The sequence below is a fragment of the Gymnoscopelus microlampas genome (assembly GCF_963454915.1).
Source record: "Gymnoscopelus microlampas genome assembly, chromosome: 6".
In the NCBI taxonomy this organism is placed as follows: domain Eukaryota; kingdom Metazoa; phylum Chordata; class Actinopteri; order Myctophiformes; family Myctophidae; genus Gymnoscopelus; species Gymnoscopelus microlampas.
In genome coordinates, this window is record NC_139943.1 from 13,711,278 (window position 1) to 13,734,676 (window position 23,399).

Below are 23,399 nucleotides of genomic sequence, written 5' to 3' on the forward strand. Positions count from 1 at the left end.
GTGTGTCTCTCTTTGACTCCCTCTCTTACCCTCCGCCCCTCTCTTTCAGTCTGTCTCTGTCTCTTCTCTCTCTACCTCTCCCCCCCCCCCTCTCTCTCTCTCTCTCTCTCTCTCTCTCTGTCTCTCTATCCTGCCAACTCATCCACCCAGAGCTGATTTGCAGCTGTGGCTGCCTCCTGTAATGCTTTTAAGAGGAGGAAAGTGAAACCTGGCCACACATAACCTGCAGGCACGTGTCCTGTGTGTGTGTGTGTTCTTGTATTACTATACTTGTGAGGATCGAATGTCCCCAAGTATAGTAGGATTTCAGGTTGGGGTCAGGGTCAGGATTAGACATTTAGTTTTTTTTTCAATTATGTCCTAAAATGTTGATGTCCTCACAAGTATAGTGATACAAACGTGTGTGTGTGTGTGTGTGTGTGTGTGTGTGTGTGTGTGTGTGTGTGTGTGTGTGTGTGTGTGTGTGTGTGTGTGTGTGTGTGTGTGTGTGTGTGTGTGTGTGTGTGTGTGTGTGTGCGTGCGTGCGTGTGTGTGCGTGCGTGTGTGCGTTTGTCCTCGTCAGTACTTCTCTGTGGAATATGTCTAGAAATATGTCTCGGGGTAAAAAGTACAGTATCATGTATAGCAGTAATAATGTATAACGCACTTTAAAAAAACATCTTAGATATTCCAAGTCATCCTACAAGTGTCGCATTAAAGTGTATAACACAGACAAGCTTTAGATCAAACCAAACCTGTCGGATATGTTATGAACACAAACCCATGGACAGAGAACCCGGCCATATCGTTTTTGGTTGGTTGGCAATGTATGGGTTCCACATGTTAACACAACCACTTCCTGGTGTTTCACCCCTGCGTGTGATACAGCTGGATGACCTTTGACCTATAGCCCCCCCCCCCCCCCCCCCCCTCAGTACCAGTCACCTGGAAAAGCAATGCAGACACATGACAACCGAAGCCCTTGCTTCCATCCGCACAGGACTGTCAACATGTCCACCCCCCCCCCCCACCCCCCCACTCAAAGTCATTCTACATCTGCATCATCTTTTGACTCCATTACACTTTCTAAGAAGGGACCCCCGGGACTCAAACTTAACAAAACACATACGTTATGGACTGACCACGTCTAAGCTTTATTTCAAACACTGTGAAAATAGCAGATCTACTAGCTCACAATGAGTCGTGATGTGACATGCTGTGAGCTTGTGCAGTATTTTCAATTTTTTTAAAACATTTTGGATTTCGCCTTTTTGTTTAGTTTTTGAGGGGAAAAAAATCCAAATTTCAACACAGCAATGCGTTGTTATTTAAGATGTATTTTGTAATGTGTACTTCTGACCAAACTTGAGTTATATTTGACCAGGTATATCTTTACTTTGACTGAAGTACTGGGCTTACTCGTACTTTGTCAACATACCCACCCCCCCACCCCCCCCACTAAAAGTCATTCTACATCTGCACGGCCAACACTGAGTTCTCTGTGAGATGGAGACCAGATACTCCACCGGCCTGCCTTTGAACTGGTCCTGCAGGCACTGAAGTGGACAGCCCCGGGAATACTGCTGAGTGAAATGGCCTTTGTCTTTCACTGACGATGTAGCTGATGCTGAATTGACTGGAGCCACACTAACCTGGTTCCTTTGTATGATATAGAATGGGAGCTGGGATCTCACCTGACCACCATCCCAAACATTCCTTACACAGTGTCTGATTTCTCTCCCAACTATATAAGGGCACTGGTTCTCTATAAGTAGGGTCTGGGGCTGTCTGTCTGTCTGTCTGTCTCTCTTTCTTTAAAGGCCTGTCCACACACCAATGCCACTCCTTTGCAACCATTATCCCCAAAGGGCACCGGTCTGCTGGTCAGTCCAGACCGCTGCAATTTCTTGCAACCGGTTGCACGTTGGTTGCGACTAGCTGCATTGCTGTGGACTGGCCTTAAGTCTCTCTCTCTCTCTCTCTCTCATGGCCAGTTTGAAGCGAGGCAGGTTGTAGCTGGTCGCTCTCTCTCTCTCTCTCTCTCTCTCTCCATGGTGTTTAGGAAACAGAGAGCAGAGAGAACAGGAAAGGCAGAGCAGACGGGGAAGAATAGAGGGATATCCCCTTACAGGGTTCCCTCCTTTTTCCTCCAGGATAGAGGGGGTGAGAACTTCGGAAAAGGGTGGGGGTGGGTAACCGTGGTAACCGCGCCACCTGTGCATATACTCTGATGGGTGTCACACATTTGTGAGGTGGCGAGCGAGCGCGCGCGCACACACACACACACACACACACACACACACACACACACACACACACACACACACACACACACACACACACACACACACACACACACACACACACACACACACACACACACACACACAGGCAAACAAACATTTAAATGACTCTCTCTCTCTCTCTCTCTCTCTCTCTCTCTCTCTCTCTCTCTCTCTCTCTCTCTCTCTCTCTCTCTTTCCCAAAAATAGGGACATCAGTGTTATTTCAATCTGGGAACCCATCTGCAAAATCTGTCTTGACTTGAGAGATTAGTGTTAATGTGGTTATGGTGCATTCAGCTCAGCTGACCATCAAAAAATATAGAATATTGTCAATATTTTGGTTTACAATACAATGCAGAACCCTTGTGGCGTGCGTGCCTGCGTGCATGCATGCGTGCATGCGTGCATGCGTGCGCGTGTGCGTGTGCGCGTGCGCGTGTGTGTGTGTGTGTGTGTGTGTTAGTGGTGAGAGACCCCCAGATTAGCTCTACAGTATGTGGGCCAGATTACAAGCAGATCAGTGCTGTCACATTATTACACTGGACTGTGAGGCCAGGCTGTATCCAGGGTAGCAGGGCTTTAAGGCTTAAGAGCCTGTTTAATTACACTTCCGTACAGAGCAAAAGTACTATTACTAAACTCCCAGAGGCAGTGATCATCATGTCCAACATGAGGCATGCCATACGTAACATATAAATAAAACCTTGTTCTGTAGGGAGGGAGGGACGTTCATCTCTTGGTTCCAGTGACAAACAAAGTGTGACATTTGTGGCATTTTCTTTTACAAACAGAACTTGTCCATCTAGTGGCTGGAGTTGGAACTTCCACTTCGGCCAGTAATGAATGGATTAGGCCTTTTAATCACTTGAACCTGAGCGTTTCCTATTCTGGGACGAACATTTTGGTGAAAATAGCCGATCTACAAGCTCACAACGTGTTGCATTACATAGCAACGTCTTGTGAGCTTGTAAATCGGCTATTTTCAGCAAATATATTTGGTGTAAGACAGGAAACAAAGGAGGTAGCCTATAGACCCCCTGGGGGACTCCAGCCAACAATATACTTTGTTCCAAGTTGTTAAATTTAGACCTTGTTGTGTTCTGTTCTCCTTTGCCTTGCTTTCATCTCAGATAATCACATTAGGATATTTTGTCATTTTTTGTGCCATGATCTGTTATGTTGTTAGACTGACAGTTTGTTGGTTCTGTGTCTTTCCAGGTGCCACCAGGGACATTGGCTCAGCCCTGACACGGATGTGTATGCGTCACCGCAGCATCGAAACCAAACTACGTCACTTCACCAAGTAAGTGATTTGTGATTTCCTCCCTCACACTGCTGAATTCTCTCTGTCCTTCTCTTCACAGTCCGTTGTGTTTTAGGTATGTTAGAATGGCTGTTAAACTTGCAATCCATAACTCTTATGTAGGGGAGACTGGGGTCAAAAGTAACAGGGAGGCAAATGTAACACACTCAATTATTCAAGTCAGAAACAAGCTAGAGGGATTAGACTTCTTCTGCACATGCTCATTAGGGCCCTCTCTCTGCCTATGGATGTTAGAATGTGATCAGTTCAGTTTTCAACAAAAACTGATTTTGAGGTGTAAAAGTACATTTTTGAATGTACAGTATTTTCCTACCTGAGACTCGAACCCTGGTCGGGGCACAAGCACCACATTTTCTACTGCTGAGCTAAGACAGGAAGCCCATTTGGGCAGCTAGAGGATATATTGCACTTTGGGCTTAATACAGTACCACTAATCAACTTGTGTCCCATCTGACCACAGGATATAAGAATAGGGAGGTTGCCTCCAACCGCCGCAGATGTACTATTTAAATTGTATTAACATACTCTACCTTACAGATTGGTTAAAATAACTCACTAAAGAAAGTTATAGATTTCAGCTTTAACTATGATAGGCTATAGGATGAATATTTGTGTTTCACTACACCCTGAAGAAGGCGCAAGCCGACACGCGTTGGTGTATTGTCTCTAGGCCAAATCTAATAAACTTCAAAACCCACCCTGAGTGCCTGGACCTGGATTGTGTATGCCTCTTAGACAAAGTCTTTCCTGAATATTATATTATTCCCCTTCTTAACTGGCTCCTCTCCTGTCCTTTCCACTCTTCTCAGTGCTCTTATGGAAGGCCTCGTCACTCCACTTCAAGACAGAATAGAAGAATGGAAGAAGACAGCAAACCAGCTGGACAAAGACCATGCCAAAGGTGAACCACATGAAAAACAATGTACAGCAATGTGGGAGACAAGCACTGGTCTCTTCCGAAGGAAACATTCATTTTACTAAATGAACGCTGAATTAAATTGCATTGCCTGCAATTCCTACTTGCTCCCTTCAGAATACAAGCGGTCTCGTCAGGAGATTAAGAGGAAATCATCAGACACCATGAAACTCCAGAAGAAGGCCAGAAAAGGTGAGGAAAAATATGCCACTTGATAACAACTAATCTATGAAACTGCAGCCAGCCTGAATTGATCCACGCTGTGGTTCTTAACCACTTAAGCTCTATAAAGGTCATTGTACGATGAATAGTGAAAATAACAGATCTACAAGCTCATGTGTCGGGATGCTACAGGTTGTGAGCTTGTAGATCTATTTTCAACATTTATGAAGATTTGGACATTCTTTCAAATTCTTATTAAATATTTTAAATGTTTGAAAATGTTCACATATAATGTCATGCCCAATATAGGCACACCGGAGCTAAAGTGGTTAATAGAGTTTTTATGGCTGTTATTTTTAAACTTGGCTCAGCCGCTCTTCCCTGGCAGCTTTGTTAGTGTATGGCGCCATCTACTGGCTGTAAAGTAAAATGACAATTCAATCAACAAGGAAAGTGCTGGGGTAGAAATTTAAAGGTTATTTTATCACTTTGCATGGTTGTATAAAAACAATGTTCCCTCTGGCTTATTGCTTATAACTTATATTACTGCTGCTTTAGGGCATTTATTCAGTCTGTTATTTTCATATAACGCTTACACCGGACTGGTGCGCACTATTCTTACATGCAATGCTTACATGTCATTATTTGACATAGCTAACATTTCCGTTTATTTGTTTCTACCAAACCCCCCACCTCCCCTCTCCTGTCAATTCCTGCAACCTCCCTCCCATTTCTTTCTGGTCTGTTCCCTGGCTGTAGAGCTGTTAGGTATGTGTGCTGTGCGTTACTGCTAATGTATATCGCCACTGTTGGGTGGAAACCTTGTATGTTGGTTTCAAAAAATGGAAAAATAACCTGTGTTCCAATGGACCCAGTGTAGTTATTATATAGTCACAAGCTCTTGTTAATAGTTTTAATTTGTTCAACATTTATAAAAAACCCACTGACAGACATAACAACTTTTACTTTCAAACATTTAAAAAAAATATACAGTTAGTAAATCGGCAATTTTCGCAACTGTTGTGCAAGGATGTGGGGCTTTAATTTATGAAAGAACATTAATAAGTAGAACTATGGCAATACATACAAGGTTTATGCCAACAGCAACGATATGTACGTATATGTACTATGTACGTATGTATATGCATTGTGATCATTGTTGAGAGAATGTGTGTGTGTGTGTGTGTGTGTGTGTGTGTGTGTGTGTTTCACAAGCCTTCAAAACATTATAATGGTGTTTCATTACGTCTGTCTCCCTTCAACCCGCCATCCATTTGCATTTGTGCTGCATCATCCTTTTGAGTGGCATCCTGTTGAAACAGTGTGTGTTCATATTTAATCATTCATTCCAGGGACTCCGTGTCACCGCAAGGTTGCATCGTGGTTGCATCATCTCATTTCAAGTTAACAACGACATGTTCCATGATTCTCACTCTCACGTATCTGTGTGGAACCATCTGGCTGTCATGTTTACATGTGATTTAAGCCCACACACCGTCATTCTGAGTGCTAGTTTAACCCTGAGATTGCAAAAATAGACCAGTTAACTATATACTGTACATCAGTCGTTCTCAAAGTGGGGTCCAGGGACCCTCAGGGTTTCCAAATGGACCCTTACAGGTCTGTAACTCTTTAGAGTTAACCAAATTGACCCGTAAAAGTTTATTTGTTTTTCTTTCGGAAACAGCAGACCTTTAAGGTCACAACGCACGGCGATGCCAACGTTGGCCTTGTAGAATTGCTGTTTTCAAATGGCCAAAATATTAAATAAAGCTTAAGTGATTAAACTAACACTCAGGATTTTTCTGTGCACAGTGTGCGAGCATGTTGTCAACAAACATTCTCTCAAGTGTTTCTAATCATCTGTTCCTGTTCTTCTCTTCCTCTATCATTCTCCTGCCATGAACTCTCCTCCTCTCATTCCTCTCCAACTATCCCCTTGTTCCCTCTCCTCCCATCCCTCCCCTCCTATCTCCTCGTTCCCTCTCCTCTCATTCCTCCCCTCCTATTTCCTCGTTCCCTCCCCTCTCATTCCTCCTCTCCTATCCTCTCGGTCCCTCTGTCAGGACGGGGTAACTTGCGCCCCCAGCTGGACAGTGCCATGCAGGACGTCAGTGACCTGTACCTGCTCATGGAGGAGACGGAGAGACAGGCGGTGCGCAGAGCCCTGCTGGAAGAGAGGGGGCGCTACTGCGCCTTCATCAACCTGCTGCAACCTGTGGTGGTGAGTGACGGACTGTTCCCATCAACCAACCCTTCATGTTGTTGCTGTCGGGTAGTCTCGCGTGGCCAGACTGTTGCCTCCCACAATTTCCAAATGTTTCCGGTCATACAGTCAAGCTCTGATCATGATTCAAATATAATGCGGATGTGAAGCCTCCTCCCCACTTCCATTTCGTCTTTACAGTCGCACAAATGTATCCTAATGTAAATCAAACTCATCTAAGCATGTATAGCTTGATGCTAAGCAGAAATGGAAATTAAAAAATAAAATGTAAAGATATTTTAAAATATATTTTCGGGAACGGAAGTGCCAGCTTTGTCTTTCCCTCTCGGGAGGTGTAGTTCCAGACTCTATATAGCATTCGGAGATTTTGGAATACGCGAGACTAGCTGTCGGGTGGAAATCTTGTATAATAATAATATGCTTTATTTGTATAGCACTTTTCAAAAAACAAGATTACAAAGTGCTTTACAACACAAACCACAGCAAACAGTGTGGGGAAAGAAAAACAAAACACGACAGTTCAATTAAAGCAAAAACAACAAAATAGAGGCAATACAATAGAGAGTCCTCACATGAATGCATTGTCCATTGTTCAATGCTCTAGTTAAAAGCCATTCTATACAAGTGAGTCTTTAGAAGAGTTTTAAAAGTGGCCAGTGATGTAGCCTGTCTAACTTCCAGAGGAAGTTTATTCCACAAATGTGGAGCCCTTATGGCAAATGCTCTATCCCCCCCAAGCCTTGACATGGGGGCCTGGTTTTATCAAAACTGTAGCTTTTCATGAAATAGAAATGATTTCCAGTGGATCCAATGTAAGCTCTTGTTAATACTTTGCATTGGTTCAAAAAAAAGTTTCAGAGATACCGAAAGTAGCAGATCTACAAGCTCACAACGTGAGCTTGTAGTGTGTTGCGACGAGTGCATTACGAGTACGAGTGCGAGTGCGAGATTTAAGAGTGTCCTGCCCGACAGCAACAAATTCTGTCAAAGGCTGCTGAGAGAAACCGTTATATCACGTCTGTAAAAAAGCTTTTTCATTTTGTTGTTTATTTACACACGTTTTCTTGTTTTGTTTTTGTTTCCAGAATGGAGAGATCGCCCTGCTGGGAGAGACAACACACTTACAGGCCATTGTTGATGACCTCACTGTGCTGACTGAAGATCCACACAAACTGCCTGCAGCCAGCGAGCAGGTATACTATATAAACATAAACATGTACAACACATGTATTATTATAATAATAATTATTATTATTATCTCTGTATTGCCTTTTTTTAATCCCCAATGAGTTTGTCTCACTGTGAGGCAATCTTAGCCTGGTAAACCATCCTAGTCGCATGAATTCACATTATCAGTGTCTTCTGCCAGACCGGTCTGCAGAAGACACATGATAGTGAATTCCCGCGACCGGGATGGTTTACCAGGCAATCTGGAGTGCAGGGGAAAATAATGAAAGTATGCCCCCATTTGAACTGCACAAAACGGGGAAAAAAACTACAACAAACTAAACAAATATGTATTCAGTGACACTCTTGAAAATCAGAGGGAAATCAAAGGACGGATGATGTTTTTGATGCCCTTTGATTCTGCTGATTAGAAGATCTGCATTGCTTCATCATGAAACACATCGTCACTGTCTGTCAGGTGGAAACCCTTTTATGTCCAAAACCGTAATCTTTCAGGAAAAAGATTCAGATTCCGTCAGTTATGTGACGTGTCCATTTATGATATTGAGTTACATTTGATAACGTCTGTGTTTGGATATTTAAAAAAAAAATCGTACTCTTTGGACAAATGATTACTTTTTCTTTGTCAGTTGACGCTTCATATACGTATGAGTAAAATCGCCGGGCTTATTTGTTTATTTTTGGAACACGCGTATTGTATTTTCAATACAAAAAATAACTCTGTGACCCTGCCGCCTCTAGTGACTTTGGTTCTCTTTTATTCCTAAAAAATAAATCATCTTAGTTTGAAGTTAGAACTAGGCATGATGCCTCCTCCAGGTTTAACCACGGGTTAAAGCAAAGATTAGGTTAATGATCAGGTTCCGATTTTGGTAGCTTAGTTTAGCTTGACAAATGCGAGCCATAAGCCCCCCCCCCCATCACCATCACCACCCCACCCCACCCGGGGGAAACACCAGGTTTTATGGAGTCCTGTTGGTTACTGTAAACACCAATCAACATCCCTGTCATGTCCCGACCTAACTTGATGTTTTTTCAGGAAGTGCATAGCTTTGCAGTAGGACTGCTTGCCTTTTCATGGGGTCTTTATGCTTGTTGACCGTGCGGTGATGTCGCCCCCTGCAGGTGATCCGGGACCTGAAGGGTTCTGACTTCAGCTGGTCCTACCAGACCCCTCCCTCCTCCCCCAGCAGCACGGGCTCCCGCAAGAGCAGCATGTGCAGGTACACACACACACACACACACACACACACACACACACACACACACACACACACACACACACACACACACACACACACACACACACACACACACACACACACACACACACACACACACACACACACACACACACACACACACACACACACACACACACACCACACACACACACACACACACACAAACAAACAAATGCACACACACACACACACACACACACACACACACACACACACACACACACACACACACACACACACAAACAAACAAACAAACAAACAAACACACACACACACACACACACACACACACACACACACACACACACACACACACACACACACACACACACACACACACACACACACACACACACACACACACACACACACACACACACACACAGGTTTATCACTCATAGAAGTATGTACTCATGGAACTGTAAGGTGCATTTAGGAACAACATGGCTGATGTTCACATGGAGAGAGAGATTGAAAACAACTACCAGTGTGTGTGCGTGTGTGTGTGTGTGTGTGTGTGTGTGTGTGTGTGTGTGTGTGTGTGTGTGTGTGTGTGTGTGTGTGTGTGTGTGTGTGTGTGTGTGTGTGTGTGTGTGTGTGTGTGTGTGTGTGTGTGTGTGCATTGTTGTCCGTCCCTGGGGCTTATTTCCCTTTCACTTTAACACATTTACAAATGGTTGTTAATTAACTTGCCCTTGTTAACAAATTAAATGAAGGATGTTGACTGCTACCAGAGGGAGACTGGAGGAGAGAGGGGGGGGGGGAGCAGGAGGGAGATGGGAGATGTAGTTTCTGCATGTTTAATCTGTGACAAACTACAGGCGGTGAGAGAGAGGCCAGAGAGAGGACAGGGGGCTGGTGAGCGGTGGGTCGACGCTGTTGAGAATCAGAGGGGAATCAAAGGACGGAGGATGTTCTTGATGCTCTTTGATGGTCCTGATCAGAAGAATTGTGTGGAGAATTTGAGCATAATAGTGTTGTCATCAACAAACGCATTGTTGCTGTCGGGTGGAATCTTTGATTGTCCAAAGCTGTTGCTTGTCTTCAAATGAATAGCTGTTTTCCAATGGATCCAATGTCGTTGAGTGATGAGCTGAAGAGACGGGGAGACTTCTATTACTGAACAAACACTATAGCAATGAGCACTATCAGAATATAGAGCTTGTTGTTTTGATGAATTGCATCAAGTGTATTTTCACGAGGATTATATTACGTTCTAATAATCGATTCTAGATCCGTACTGGCAGGCTTGATTTCTTAGCCATTCAAGATAAAACATAAAAAAAGGAATTTAAATGTTTTCACATTCACATCACAGGAAGGAGAAGATGTACTGTAACATGTGGCGATGGGTTATGATGACATCAGAAGTGTTATCTAATCCTGGAGACGGGCATAAAGTTCCAATATTTCCAACTTTTCTAATCTTTTCAACTCTCTGTGTGTGTGTGTGTTCCAGTCTCCTCCAGATGCCCTCGGCCGGCGCCCACCGCCTCAGCAGCGTCTCGTCACATGACTCTGGGTTCATCTCCCAGGATGCCAACGCCCACTCCAAGCCTCCCTCACCCATGCCCTCTGACATCGCCAGCCAGGTAGGGGGTGCCGTCCCACTTCGACTTTAACCTCTTTTCCCTCTACACCAAATCTCTTTGGTGGAAAAAAAGCAGATCTACAAGCTCACAATATTTAAAAATGTTTGAAAAATACTGCAAATAGCAGATACACAAGCTCAAGTTGTGAGCTTACATATCTGCTAATTTCACTACATTTGCGTGACGCCATCATACTACAAAGTATTCACTTTTTAACCCATTAAGACCTGGAACTGTGTCATTTTTTTATTTGAGCTAAAAAGCATTATTTTACACTTTGGGCTATTCAAAAATAGCAGATATAGAAGCTCATAGCGCGGCACCGAGTGCCGCGCTACGAGCTTGTAGATCTGCTATTTTTTTTAAATCGTGAAAATGTGTGCAAATCTTTGAATATATATATTTTTAAAGCAAACATTTTTAACTCAAATCTTTGCTTCTGGGGGTCAAAATATTTTGATGGGGGTCCGCGGCCAAATACATATAATTTTGGGGGTCCTTGACATGAAAAAGATTGAGCACCACTGATATAGAAACATACGTTTTTTTGAAAACTGTTGAGATTTAGGAGACATGTAGAATCGGCTTCAGGTCTCAATGGGTTAAGTGGTGAAGACTGGTTTCATCCAATGCATTCTCACTCCGAGGTCGTAATACGTTGTTGATGAGTTGGGCAAACATCCGACTGATTACGTGTAGTTTCATCACCAGGGCAAATCCAAGGGATTATCTGACTTGGTAATGTCGGCATGGAGCAGATGCTAGCTCGGGACAGACGGAAGTTGATAGCGGTTGTTCTCTCAGAACGTCGAATTGTACTTTATCCAAACTCCACACGCTTCCCCCATCTGGCACCTTTAAGCCTGATTCATACTTCGTCATATAGTGGTGCCACACATCGATAATAGCCTATGTACAAGCTCACAACACGTTTCAGATGTGACGTGCACCGTCGCACGATGGGGCATAAATTAGGCTTTAGGCAGAACCCAGACAATTTCCCTCTCCACACGTAAACACTCAGCTTGTCTAGGACTCTAGGGGCCAGATGTAACCACCAGATGTGTGTCTGCATAAAAATGATGCCAGGCAAAAATCTACATAAAGATCAGCATGTATGAAAAGGAGAGAAGGTTCACTCTTGCAGGTGGTGGATGCAGATTGGATGTCTTTTGGTCGCAAGGAGAGATTATGCAGGAATAGTTATACGTCTGTGTTCTGACTGAGTCTATTTAAATGTCATTGAGCGTTCATGCATTTTTTTATTAGAATTGGTGTGTTCTGCTTAAGATCAGACAATCATTTTCTGCTTTATTTACTATACATGAAATACTTTTCTTTCTTCCGGCTGGTGCAAATCGTTTAGAATTTGTTGAAATACTTTTCTCAGAAAACAACCCTGGAGGTTGATCAGAGGCCGTCATGTGCCGGTCCAGTGGAGAGCCAGACAGCTCATAATCCATACACACATTCTTGTTATGATTCACTTATTGTTTTTATGTCTCCTCTCCCCTTGCCTTGTGGGTAACCATCCACTTTTTTGGCCTCCATTTAGAAATCCCACAACTTTTTAATTTCTTCCTCAAAGCGTTGCTCTGAACCAACGCTATATAAACATTTACTGCACAATCCAATTTCACCCAGTCCCTCGTTGTCTTTGATATGCCACTACAACACAGACAAAATAATATTGTTTATCGTTCGCTTCCTCCTCAACTAATATTCTGATTTCACAGTCTGTTAATAAGCTTCTTTTTCACTGTTTCCCCAGCTATTGTCTCCGATGTTTAAACACTACAATAATATGAAGACTATTAATTTTCAGACCATCTAGGGGTAAAAATGGAGAGTGGATATGTGCGTGTTCGTGTGCGTGCAATTCCACACTGATTTATCTGCCACATTGTTATTTATGATGGTGTGCGTGCTTTTTCATAACATCTGACGCAGAAAGGCAGAACAATGCGTACACGGGTGCTTTGTCTCTGAAAATAGCTCCAAAGGTGTGCGACATCCGCATGCAACTCAGCCTTTGCCCCCCAACCGCAGGTGATGAAGTTAATCCCTCCTTGTTGCCTGATAGGCTTGTGCTGTTCAGTGTAGCATCCTGAATAAATCATCGTATAGACTACTCTGTATTCCGTCTAGCCCGGAGGTCTACAGATCCCCGTAGGAAAAAAACGTCCTCTAAAAAACCTGCCACTGTACTTATCGCTCTCTCTCACTATCTCCCAATTTTCCCTCCTCTCCATTTCTGCCTTCCCTCCGCTCGTCTCTCAATCTTCCACTACTCTCCTCCTGCAGAAATCAACAAGCTCAGCCTCCTCAGAGGCTTCAGAAACCTGCCAGTCTGTCAGCGAGTGCAACTCCCCCACAGCGGTCAGTAATGCATGCATGCATCTACCCCAGTCCGCTCACAGCTGGATGGACACACAGTATGCACATACAAACACAGAGACACATAAACACACATATATGCTGACACACACACACACACACACACACACACACACACACACACACACACACACACACACACACACACATACACTCACACTCACTCACTCACTCACTCACTCACTCACGTACACGCGTGCACACGCGTGCACAAACTCACGCTCACAGTCACGCTCACAATCATCTCTCTGATCTTTATAATATATTTCATCTACAGCGTGTAGGCACTTAAGGGCCATTCACACTGAGCAGTATAACTATAAAGATAATGGCCGGGTTTCCCAAAGAGCTCGTGCGTAGAGCATCGTCGCAGGTCCGACGACGGGTCTAACGTGTGACGTCACATGCTTCGCAGTACCATAGCAGGCACGTAGATTTCAGGTCATGCGTGGCCGTACGCAGCTTGCGCAAGCGTCTCCTACACAGCTGGGACTCGGCCAAACCTACGCTCTACCCTCATTAGTAGCAGGTGGTTGTGCCCCTGCGTGCCATCTAAACTGGCTGCGTGTGTGGTAAAAGTACATTCGTGAGACAGAATGCGCGCAGCATACTCCCCGCCCACAGTAGGAGGGGAGTACTGTCCTACGAAGCATCTTGTAACGAGCGCCCTGGGCCGCCTGTAACACCCATCGTTCTATGAAATCTATGAAAAGACCGACACACACACACACACACACACACACACACACACACGTGTGTATGTGTATATATATATATATATATATATATATATATATATATATATATATATATATATATATATATATATATATATATATATATATATATATTACGGCCGGGCCGGGCCGGTGCGTAAAAGGGCGAGCGGCTGCAGTGCTTCGTCCTCTATGCATGAACCCGAAGTTTACAAATCGTACTCTCACTCAGATCTACAAGCTTGTGACACGTTGTGAGCTTGTAGATCTGCTATTTTCAAAAGATGTTTTAACCATTCATAAACATGGCGAGCTGTTGCGCTCGCCGAGCGCAACAGCTGTCACTTTGTGAGAGGAACTGCACTTTCATCATAACGTTTAACTATAAAACTTCGAAATTAAGGAAACATATTTAGCTCAGCATCATTTATATACCTTTAGTTAACTTGGCATGTGCTTAATATTTTTATTAGATGATCGGATTATCCGTGAGAGTACGATTTGTAAACTTCGGGTTCATGCATAGAGGACGAAGCACTGCAGCCGCTCGCCCTACCCAAAATAACAGATCTGCAAGCTATCAACACGGCATGTCGCAGTGTGTTTGTTGTATATATGTCTGTTTTTTTGGGGAGGCGTCGCCCGTTACGCGTTAAGCTGTCAATCATGCAGGGGGACGCCCCCTCTATCCTCTGAATTTTTTTGAACGGCGAACAATAGACAGGTTTCCTGTTAGTAAACATTGAGAGGAATATGACCGCGCAGCTGCGGGGGGAAGCCTATGGGTGCGTTTGGAAATTACGCACCGGAGCACACTCGCCTATTAGTTTGTATTGGCCAGTGCGCTCACTGCCGCTCAGGGCTGTATTTTCGAACGCGCCTTCCACCCCCAGGCATGCGCAGATTGCGCATTCTGCTCTGTGATGACGTCGTTCGGAAACCCGTCTATGGCCGCAGTGTTTATTTAAGATCATTGAAATGTCACCTTAAAAAATGCATTTTAATACATTACAGAATGTACCTATAAAAATGTAAGTGTCCAATTCATATAAAGGTAAGTTAGATAAAGGTGCGACTTTATCTTAGTATTTTTGCAAAATCCTGTATATATAGATATATGTATGCAAAGGGTGTTTAAACTATAGTAGGATAGCACTACGTAGTTGACGTAGGCTTTACGTAGGCTACGTCCAGGATCTCTTCACGTGCATGCTGTCTCACGAATGTAGTTTTAGCACAGACGAAACGGAACCTACGACGATGGTGTCTACTGAAGCCAATTTAGATGAGACGTTGGGCACACACAGCTGCTACTAACGAAGATAGTGCGCAGCGGGGTTGCTACTGCGCAGATGCGTGGAGGCACCTACGCAGCTTCTAGGCTACGCAGGAGCTCAAATTCGTTTGGGAAACGCGGCCAATAACTATAACTATATCGTTCACCATTGTATTTTTTTATAGCTGGTTTGAACTCCAATGCCATCCACTTGGCTTAGAACGATTTTTAATACTATATTTTTATAGTTATAGTTATAGTGCTCACTCTAGTGCGAATGGCCCAGGGAATGCCCCTCTCCCCTAAGCTTAGAGAACGACTCTCTTCACTGAGCTTTCACTAAGAGTAGGAAACGCCCAGGCGTAGAAACGCCTTTTCATGCCTAATAACCTTCTTCATTCATTCATATAGAAATTGAAGGGGCGTTCCCACAGAAGGGGCGTTCCCTAAGTGCATGCACTCTGCAGATAGGCCTTTCTCGATATTTAACTTTAAGTTGCCCTCAGGGGCCCCTCTCTCTCACCAACGTACTGTGACACTCTGACTCCAACTTGTCTGTCCGTTCTGCAGTTTGGCTCATGTTCATCATCGTTTGGCACCTTCCGCCCTGCTTTCTCTCACACTGGCACCATACTCCCTGCGTCCCCCACATTTAACCACTCCCCCGGATCCAACACCCCCTCACCCACATCAAAGGTTCCTAGCTGGAAGGTTTGTTTTCATTTGCAATTTTTCTCTTTTTTTTGTTTTCTTTTTTATGAAAAGCCTTTACTTTCGCTTCTTTTTCGCTCCAAATCACAATTTCCTCTTGCCTGTAATCTGTACATGAAAACAATCTCTAAACTGAGCTGGCTTAACCTATTGTAATTTCATTGACATGCTGTACTCTACCCATATTAAAGCTGCAATCCATAACATTCATGTCATACCCTCCCTGGTTCTCCCACAAAATTTCTACCACTCCTCTAAGGGGCAATCCCCACTTGGCCTGGGGAGATGTTGCACTTATGAGCCTCAGGCAGTACTACTTGTCAACCGGGGTCTAAATGTCTCAATGGAAGAGTAGGTAGACCACCTCCAACCACTGCAGATGTGCTAGTTATATTGACTAGTACAATCTACGGTAACACTTTACATAAAGGTCGGGTCTACAAAGCATCACAATTGCATTTATAATGCATTATAATGCACTTATAAGGCTTCATAACACTGGTTATAAATGTTTATAATCATGTATGACTTTACAACAAGATTTATGAAGTATTAAAGGGAGTGGTCATAATGCATTATAAGCTCAGCGCAACTTTCATAACTTAGTCATTTACCATGCAAATACGCTATATAACGGACTAAGTTATGGTTATAATGTGCTGTTCTGCTGAGCTTATAATGCTTTATGACCAGTGTTTATAATACTTCACAAACTGTGTTATACTGTAAGTGTATCGTAAGTGCATTATAATGCATGCCAATGTGCTTATAATGCATATACCCAACCTTTAGGTAAAGTGTTACCCAAGCTATTCTAGCATTTTTACCCCTAAATGGTCTGAAAATGAATAGTCTTCATACTGTATTATACTTGGTTAAAATAATGTTTTCCCGGTGTTCATTAAAATACGTTTGGATCGCAGCTTTTTAAGTATCTAACCACTTCATGAGCCACACAGTATTTAACCCATTAAGACCGGGGACACATCTGTGTAATTTTTTGATTTCTTTGGCTATTCAAAAATAGAAGATCTACAAGCTCATAGAGCTTGTAGATCTGCTATTTTTGAAAAAAAAAAATGCAAATCTTTGAATATATATATTTTTAAAGCGAACATTTGTTACTCAAATAATTGCTTCTGGGGGTCCCTGGAACAAAATATTTTACAAATGTTCGGTTAAAAAAATATATATATTCAAAGACTTGCAAACATTTTCATGATTTTTCAAAAATAGCAGATCTACAAGCTCATAGCGCTGCGAGTGCCACGCTATGAGCTTATAGATCTGCTATTTTTGAATAGCCAAATAAATCTAAAATGACAGAGATGCGTTCCCGGATTGGATGGGTTAACAGTCTTCCGTTCTGTAATGAAATGGAAGACTGTAGAACCGCCGGGTTGGTTAGAGAAGTCGTGGGGTGAAAGCCCAGATGCAGACGCAGGGAAAACATAACCCTGACTGTTCTTATCTAATGCTGCAGGACTGGGCCAAATCCAGTCCCTACGAGCCCTCGTTGGCCAGCACCCTGCAGCGTAGGAGAGAGTCTCTGGATCGCATGAGAGAACAGGAAGCTCCTTCCAGTCCACACGGCTACTCTGGCATGCATCCGGATGATCCACACCGCTCCAGGATTGGACTGGGAGGCATCGGAGTCAAGGTATGCACGCAGTAAAATCCCCACTGCTCATTTGACTCCTCCGACCCGTAATCCATTTGGTTCCATTTCGTAAAACACATTTTAAGTCAACTCTTTGACTGCCAGAAATAAAGCATCGTTTGCTAAGCCACTGCCAGCGATTTTCTTAGTATTTTCACTAACCTTTGAAAAATCTTCTTGTAGAATCCATTCCATAGTTATTGGCAGTTGGATGTAGGTTGTTTTCACCAAAAAGCAACAGAAAGCAAAGAAAAAGCAACTTTTACAAATCCACTAACATGGAAGTGAATGTCCCAGATTTTTTTTGCGGTCACGTGATTTGCTGCTTCTTTGCTTCACTGGTAGTCAAATGGTGACTCATAGGTTAGCGAACAGCTCCATCTAGCGTAAAACCACTGGAAACACATTCTCGTCATTGGCAGTCTTGGTGGGCTATGGACAGTTCAGAAACCTGCCTACCAATGACATCGTCAATTCGGATTCCAAACTAACAGAAACTACAGCCTTTCTTTACCCGGGAAATTAGCATGCTGAAGTAGAAGCCATTGTTCTTGCATTCATTTGAAATGACCAAACCTGCCTATACCGGCTGTGTATGTACAGCATTGGGAACTGTGCCATAGAATCGGTAGAATGTAAATGTACTGCTCATCTTTATGCATGTTTGGTGTCTGCCTGCCACTTTCTCTCTCTGTGTGTGGGTATGGATTGATAGCGATTCATTTATGCATGTATGACCTGTTCTCCAGCATGGGGAGCCCTTGTCCCCTGCAGCCAGCACTCTGGCCATGGTTCTGACCCGAGGGCTGAGCATGGAGCACCAGCAGAAGAGCAGCAGAGACTCGCTGCAGTGCTCCAGTGGTTACAGCACGCAGACCAACACCCCGTCCTGCTCAGAGGACACCATCCCCTCGCAAGGTACAGCAACACTGGCTCAGTGCTTGAAGGAGTACTTTTTAACCCATTGAGACCTGAAGCCGATTCTACATGTCTCCTAAATCTCAACAGTTTTCTGAAAAACGTATGTTTCTATATCACTGGTGCTCAATCTTTTTCATGGGACCCCCAAAATGATATGTATTTGGCCGCGGACCCCCATCAAAATATCTTGTTCCAGGGACCCCCAGAAGAAAAGATTTGAATTAAAAATGTTCGCTTTAAATATATATATATTCAAAGATTTGCACACATTTTCATGATTTTTCAAAAATAGCAGATCTACAAGCTCGTAGCGCGCTATGAGCTTGTAGATCTGCTATTTTTGAATAGCCTAAAGTGTAAAATAATGCTTTTTAGCTCAAATCTAAAAATGACACAGTTCCAGGCCTTAATGGGTTAATGCCAAGGACCCCTAAATTCATATATATTCGGCGGTGGACCCCCCCCCATTTGATTTTTTTTTGTGCCAGGGACCCCCAGTAGAGAGGATTTGAAAGACTAGAAAAAGTGGTCCTCGCAGCACAGGTCTCTGCCAGGTCAGGTGGGTTATTGTGGGCCAGCAATGTTTGGAATTCGCCAATCAGGATGGAATATGAAAAGTTTGACAGATCTGTCTTGATCACTTGACTATAGAGATAATGTGTACCGATTTGCATGATGTTTGGACAAGATTTGTAGGAGTAATATTAAAAAAACACTTTAAAGATATTTCATGAAAATGTTAATAATTTATTAAAATGTTCCAAAATGATGTACAAGCTTGTACATCAGCCAACGCATAAAATATGGATAAAGGGGTTAAAATGGATTAACACATTTAGCTGGGGACCCCCTGGAACCCCCTCAAGGACCCCTGGAGGTCCCCGAACGCACCGAGAACCTGCTCAGTTTTCAGAGTGCTTTCATTAAATCTAACTTTATTTTATATAAGTGCTGTACGGTTAAAACAAAAACGATTCAAAGCATCAAAGCAAATGAAAAACATCCAAACAATTCAACAAAAACAATTCAAAGCATGAAAACAAAAGAAAAACATCAACGGATAAAATGCATTAGCACGTAGCAAAAGGTGTGTAGTTAAAACAAATTAGGTAAACTCAAATGCAGTTAAAAGCCAGGGAGAACAGATGGGTTTTAAGCAGGGCTTTGAAAACCCCAATTGACTGGGCAGATCTGATGGGGAGAGGCAGACTATTCCAGAGTCATTAGACCACATTAGACTCTAATGCAATGGTTTCCAAACCTTTTAGCTCAAGACCCAAAAGAGAAATTTGATGTCTCCTCCGATGCGACTTGTTGTGAGCTTATAGATCTGCTATTTTCATGGAATTTCTTTGAGGTTTTATTTATTTATGAAATGCTTTTCAAAAATGTTAGATTTATTTATTATTTTAATGATTTTAATGATTTGTTTTTCATCTTTTAAAATAAGAATGATTATATTATTTAAAAAAAGGGATATTTACTCATGCCCCATAAAAATGGGTCCGCGACCCAAACTTAGGTCCCGACCCAGTGTTTGGATCTTCTTGGGTCTGAAATAAAGATTGAATTGAATTGAATTCAATTTGGGAAACACTGGGCTAATGTACTGTTGGTTCGCGCCTCCGTGCCTGTCGTCTGTATTGTCCCTCATTGCTTCCTATACCTGCCCAGCGTGCCGGGTGTCAGATAATAAACAGTAAAAAACAGTTTTCTGGCAGTAATGAGTGGCAGTAGCACTTGTCTCTCCTCTTCTAGTAGGCATTTAGCTATTACTTCTCCCACCATTGTTGTTTTCCTCAGTGCTCAAACAGAGTCAATGCACTGGCCATGGACTGCTTCTGAATAGGGTCAGTCAGTGAGTGCACTCAGTGCACCTAGGACGCCAACGCACCGACTGCTCTGAAATATATTTCCGAACGCACCCTGTATTTTTTTACTGGTATGCTTTTTTTTTTACAGAATACTTTTTCTGACCTTTTTGAATCTCACCGCTGACAAATACCCCATATTACAATAGAAAGATAAACTAACACTAAAACTAAGCATTAAAAAAAAACAAAAAAAAACTAGCAAACTCACTTTAAAAACTAATATATAACTTAACTGAAAACATTAAGTCAAACGAAATAAAAATAAAAACAAATGAAAAATGCCTAAACTATAATAACTTTGCTAGGGTGTCTCATGTCATCTCATGTCTTTCATTTCCTTTCAGGGTCGGACTATGAGTGCTACTCGTTGAACGGGGACGCTGAGAGTGAGGGGCAGGCGGACTTCGACAAGTCCTCCACCATCCCGCGCCACAGCAACATCGCTCAGAACTACCGCCGCATGATCCAAACCAAAAGGCCGGCGAGCACGGCGGGTCTGCCTGCCGGCAAGACCCCGCCGGGGGTGACCAATGGCGTGACGCCGGGAGGCTCCGGAGTCATCACGTCCGGCACGGCCACCATCCGCCGCACCCCGTCCTCCAAAACCGGGGTGAGGCGCACGCCGTCTACGTCGGGCCCCATCCCCATCCGCCCCCCCATTGTCCCGGTGAAGACCCCGACGGTGCCAAACTCTCCGGCCCAGCACCGCGCCGGCAGCGAGGAGTACCTGTACGGCGACGACCCTGGCGAGTACATGAGGGCCTCCCCCAAGCGGCTGAGCCTGCCCGACACGACCTGGGGCTCCGGAGCCGTGTACGCCCCGCAGGCCGCCCACGGCGTCGAGGAGGACCCCCTGCTGGCCGCCAACCGCCACAGCCTGGTGGAGAAGATAGGAGAGCTGGTGGCCAGCGCCCACGCCCTGGGCGAGGGGCAGTTCCCCTTCCCGTCGCTGCCCGGCGAGCTGGCTCATTCGACCCCTCTCGGGGCCCAGGCGATGACCTCCACGCCGAAGGAGGAGGTGGACGTGCTGGTGTCCATACGGCGCGGCGTGCGGCTCCGCAAGTCGGTGACGGATGACAGATCGGCCCCCAGGATCCAGCGGTAGCTGATGGAAGAGGAGGGTGCGGTGCGCCTGCGGTGCCCTTAACTAACAAGCTCTGTAGTAACGTAAAACAAGCACTCATCATAATACATGGACACCGCCAGATGAGTGAACCGAACATGCAATGAGTGGATAAAACAAATATATAGACGGTGAAAATGAATGACTAACGGACAATGTCACGACATTTGTCATTTGTTGTCATGTATGTATCGCGCGTGTACGTACAAAGTAACCCATATTTGTTTGGTTGTATTATTTCTTTGTTTCTTCCTCTATGGGCTCTTGTGGTTGTACTTCTGCGTTCTCTCTGGCTTTGTTCAGACTGCAGCAGGCAAATCCAATTTATTTCTCAATATCGATCTTTAGGACTGATCATTAGGACCGCACTGTTGTTCGCAAGTGATCGGGTCGAATTTGTGTATTCAGACATCGTCGACCCGACCGTCACCTATCTGCATTGGTTGCTGTGGTAATGACGTAACGACCTAGGTGTGAAAGTCATGTTTAACTTGTACGAAAATAAGCTGATCTACCAGCTCACACTGTGATGTAGATCAGCTATTTGCAGTGAGTAGCACCATCATACGACAAAGTATAAATGAGGCTTCAGTGTCACAGAGTGTCCAGACTGAGACACATCTTTAGAAATCGGATTTAAATCACCTTTCAAACCACCTAGGAATGTGGTTTAAATGTGACTGGCAAAAATCTGTTTCCATGTGTTCTTTGCTGTTCAGACAGAACACAATCTGATTACAATCTGGTATAGGCCAAAATCTGATTTGTGCTGCCAGTGTGAACGTAGCCTCTGTGCCCAGGTGGTCCTGGTAGGCAGAATGGCATACAGTCACTGCTATAAGGGCAGTGTTTCCCAAACAGTGGGTCGGGACCCATTTGTGTGTCGCAGACCCGTTTTTATGGGTCGTGAGTAAATATCCCTTTTTTTCTTGTCTTTTTTTCGTTTCCTACATTTAATAAAATGTATATTATCATTTCAAAAGATTTAAAAAAAATAAAAAAAATCAGTTTTTCATAAAGAAATTCCAAAAAAAATAAAATAATTAAGTTAAAAGTAGTGAAAATAGCAGATCTTTACATGAGCTTGTAGATCGGCTATTTTCACTGGTTTGGGTCCCATGGAGACATGTCATTTCTCTTTTGGGTCTGGAGCTAAAAGAGAAATAAAATGTTTTGGCACCACTGCTGTAGGGACTGAATGCTCTTTGCTCTTTATTCTTATCCTTATTATTATTATAATTATTATTATTGTGGCATTTCTGAATGAACACAGACACCTCTCATTGGAGGGTGACCGTCTGTATGTCGTGTGTCATCATCATTACTGTACGTGTATTACTGTATTAATGTTTTGTTTTCATAAGCTGAACACCAACTGTGTAATTCATGTAAAATAGGAGCAATATGGCAGTGTTTTTATTGCTGTACTGTACTGTCAATATATTCTGCAATTAAACAGGCTTTTTATTGTAAAATAATGGCTTATAATGACTCAATGAGTGTTACATTGAGAGGTGCAAATAACTACAAATTGAAATTTATGTTTGATGTTGATAGGAATGATTTAAAATGAACAAGGTTGGAATAGAATAGAACGTTATCATCCTTTTGGCCTCACCAGATACATACAAATATTTCATAAATACAGCAAAACTCATCACTTCACAACAATTAAGCACAATATACTTTCACATTTTAATGTCCATACCAGACATACATAGATATTATTAAACACAAGGAGACTCTACTAGGCTACACATTTTCCAAACTCCTTTCATAATTAAAAACAGTCTTCTTTTACTTA

At 43.4% G+C, this 23,399-nt stretch overlaps 1 protein-coding gene across 2 annotated transcripts in view; it reads left to right on the forward strand.

The window, feature by feature from the left end:
* LOC311046652 (protein MTSS 2-like) overlaps window positions 1-23,050 on the forward strand; it is a 57,546-nt gene extending 34,496 nt beyond the window's left edge. Inside the window, exons 4-15 of one of the 2 annotated variants that reach the window (XM_084059125.1) lie at window positions 3,483-3,567; window positions 4,398-4,489; window positions 4,622-4,696; window positions 6,733-6,890; window positions 7,979-8,086; window positions 9,207-9,304; window positions 10,785-10,917; window positions 13,222-13,296; window positions 15,877-16,017; window positions 17,501-17,677; window positions 18,427-18,595; window positions 20,817-23,050. In XM_084059125.1, the coding sequence (XP_083915251.1) occupies window positions 3,483-3,567; window positions 4,398-4,489; window positions 4,622-4,696; window positions 6,733-6,890; window positions 7,979-8,086; window positions 9,207-9,304; window positions 10,785-10,917; window positions 13,222-13,296; window positions 15,877-16,017; window positions 17,501-17,677; window positions 18,427-18,595; window positions 20,817-21,577 (2,072 nt within the window). In that variant the 3' untranslated portion in view covers window positions 21,578-23,050. The remainder of the gene's footprint in view (window positions 1-3,482; window positions 3,568-4,397; window positions 4,490-4,621; window positions 4,697-6,732; window positions 6,891-7,978; window positions 8,087-9,206; window positions 9,305-10,784; window positions 10,918-13,221; window positions 13,297-15,876; window positions 16,018-17,500; window positions 17,678-18,426; window positions 18,596-20,816) is intronic. The other variant, XM_084059126.1, reaches the window with a different exon arrangement.
* Window positions 23,051-23,399: the final 349 nt, after the last annotated feature.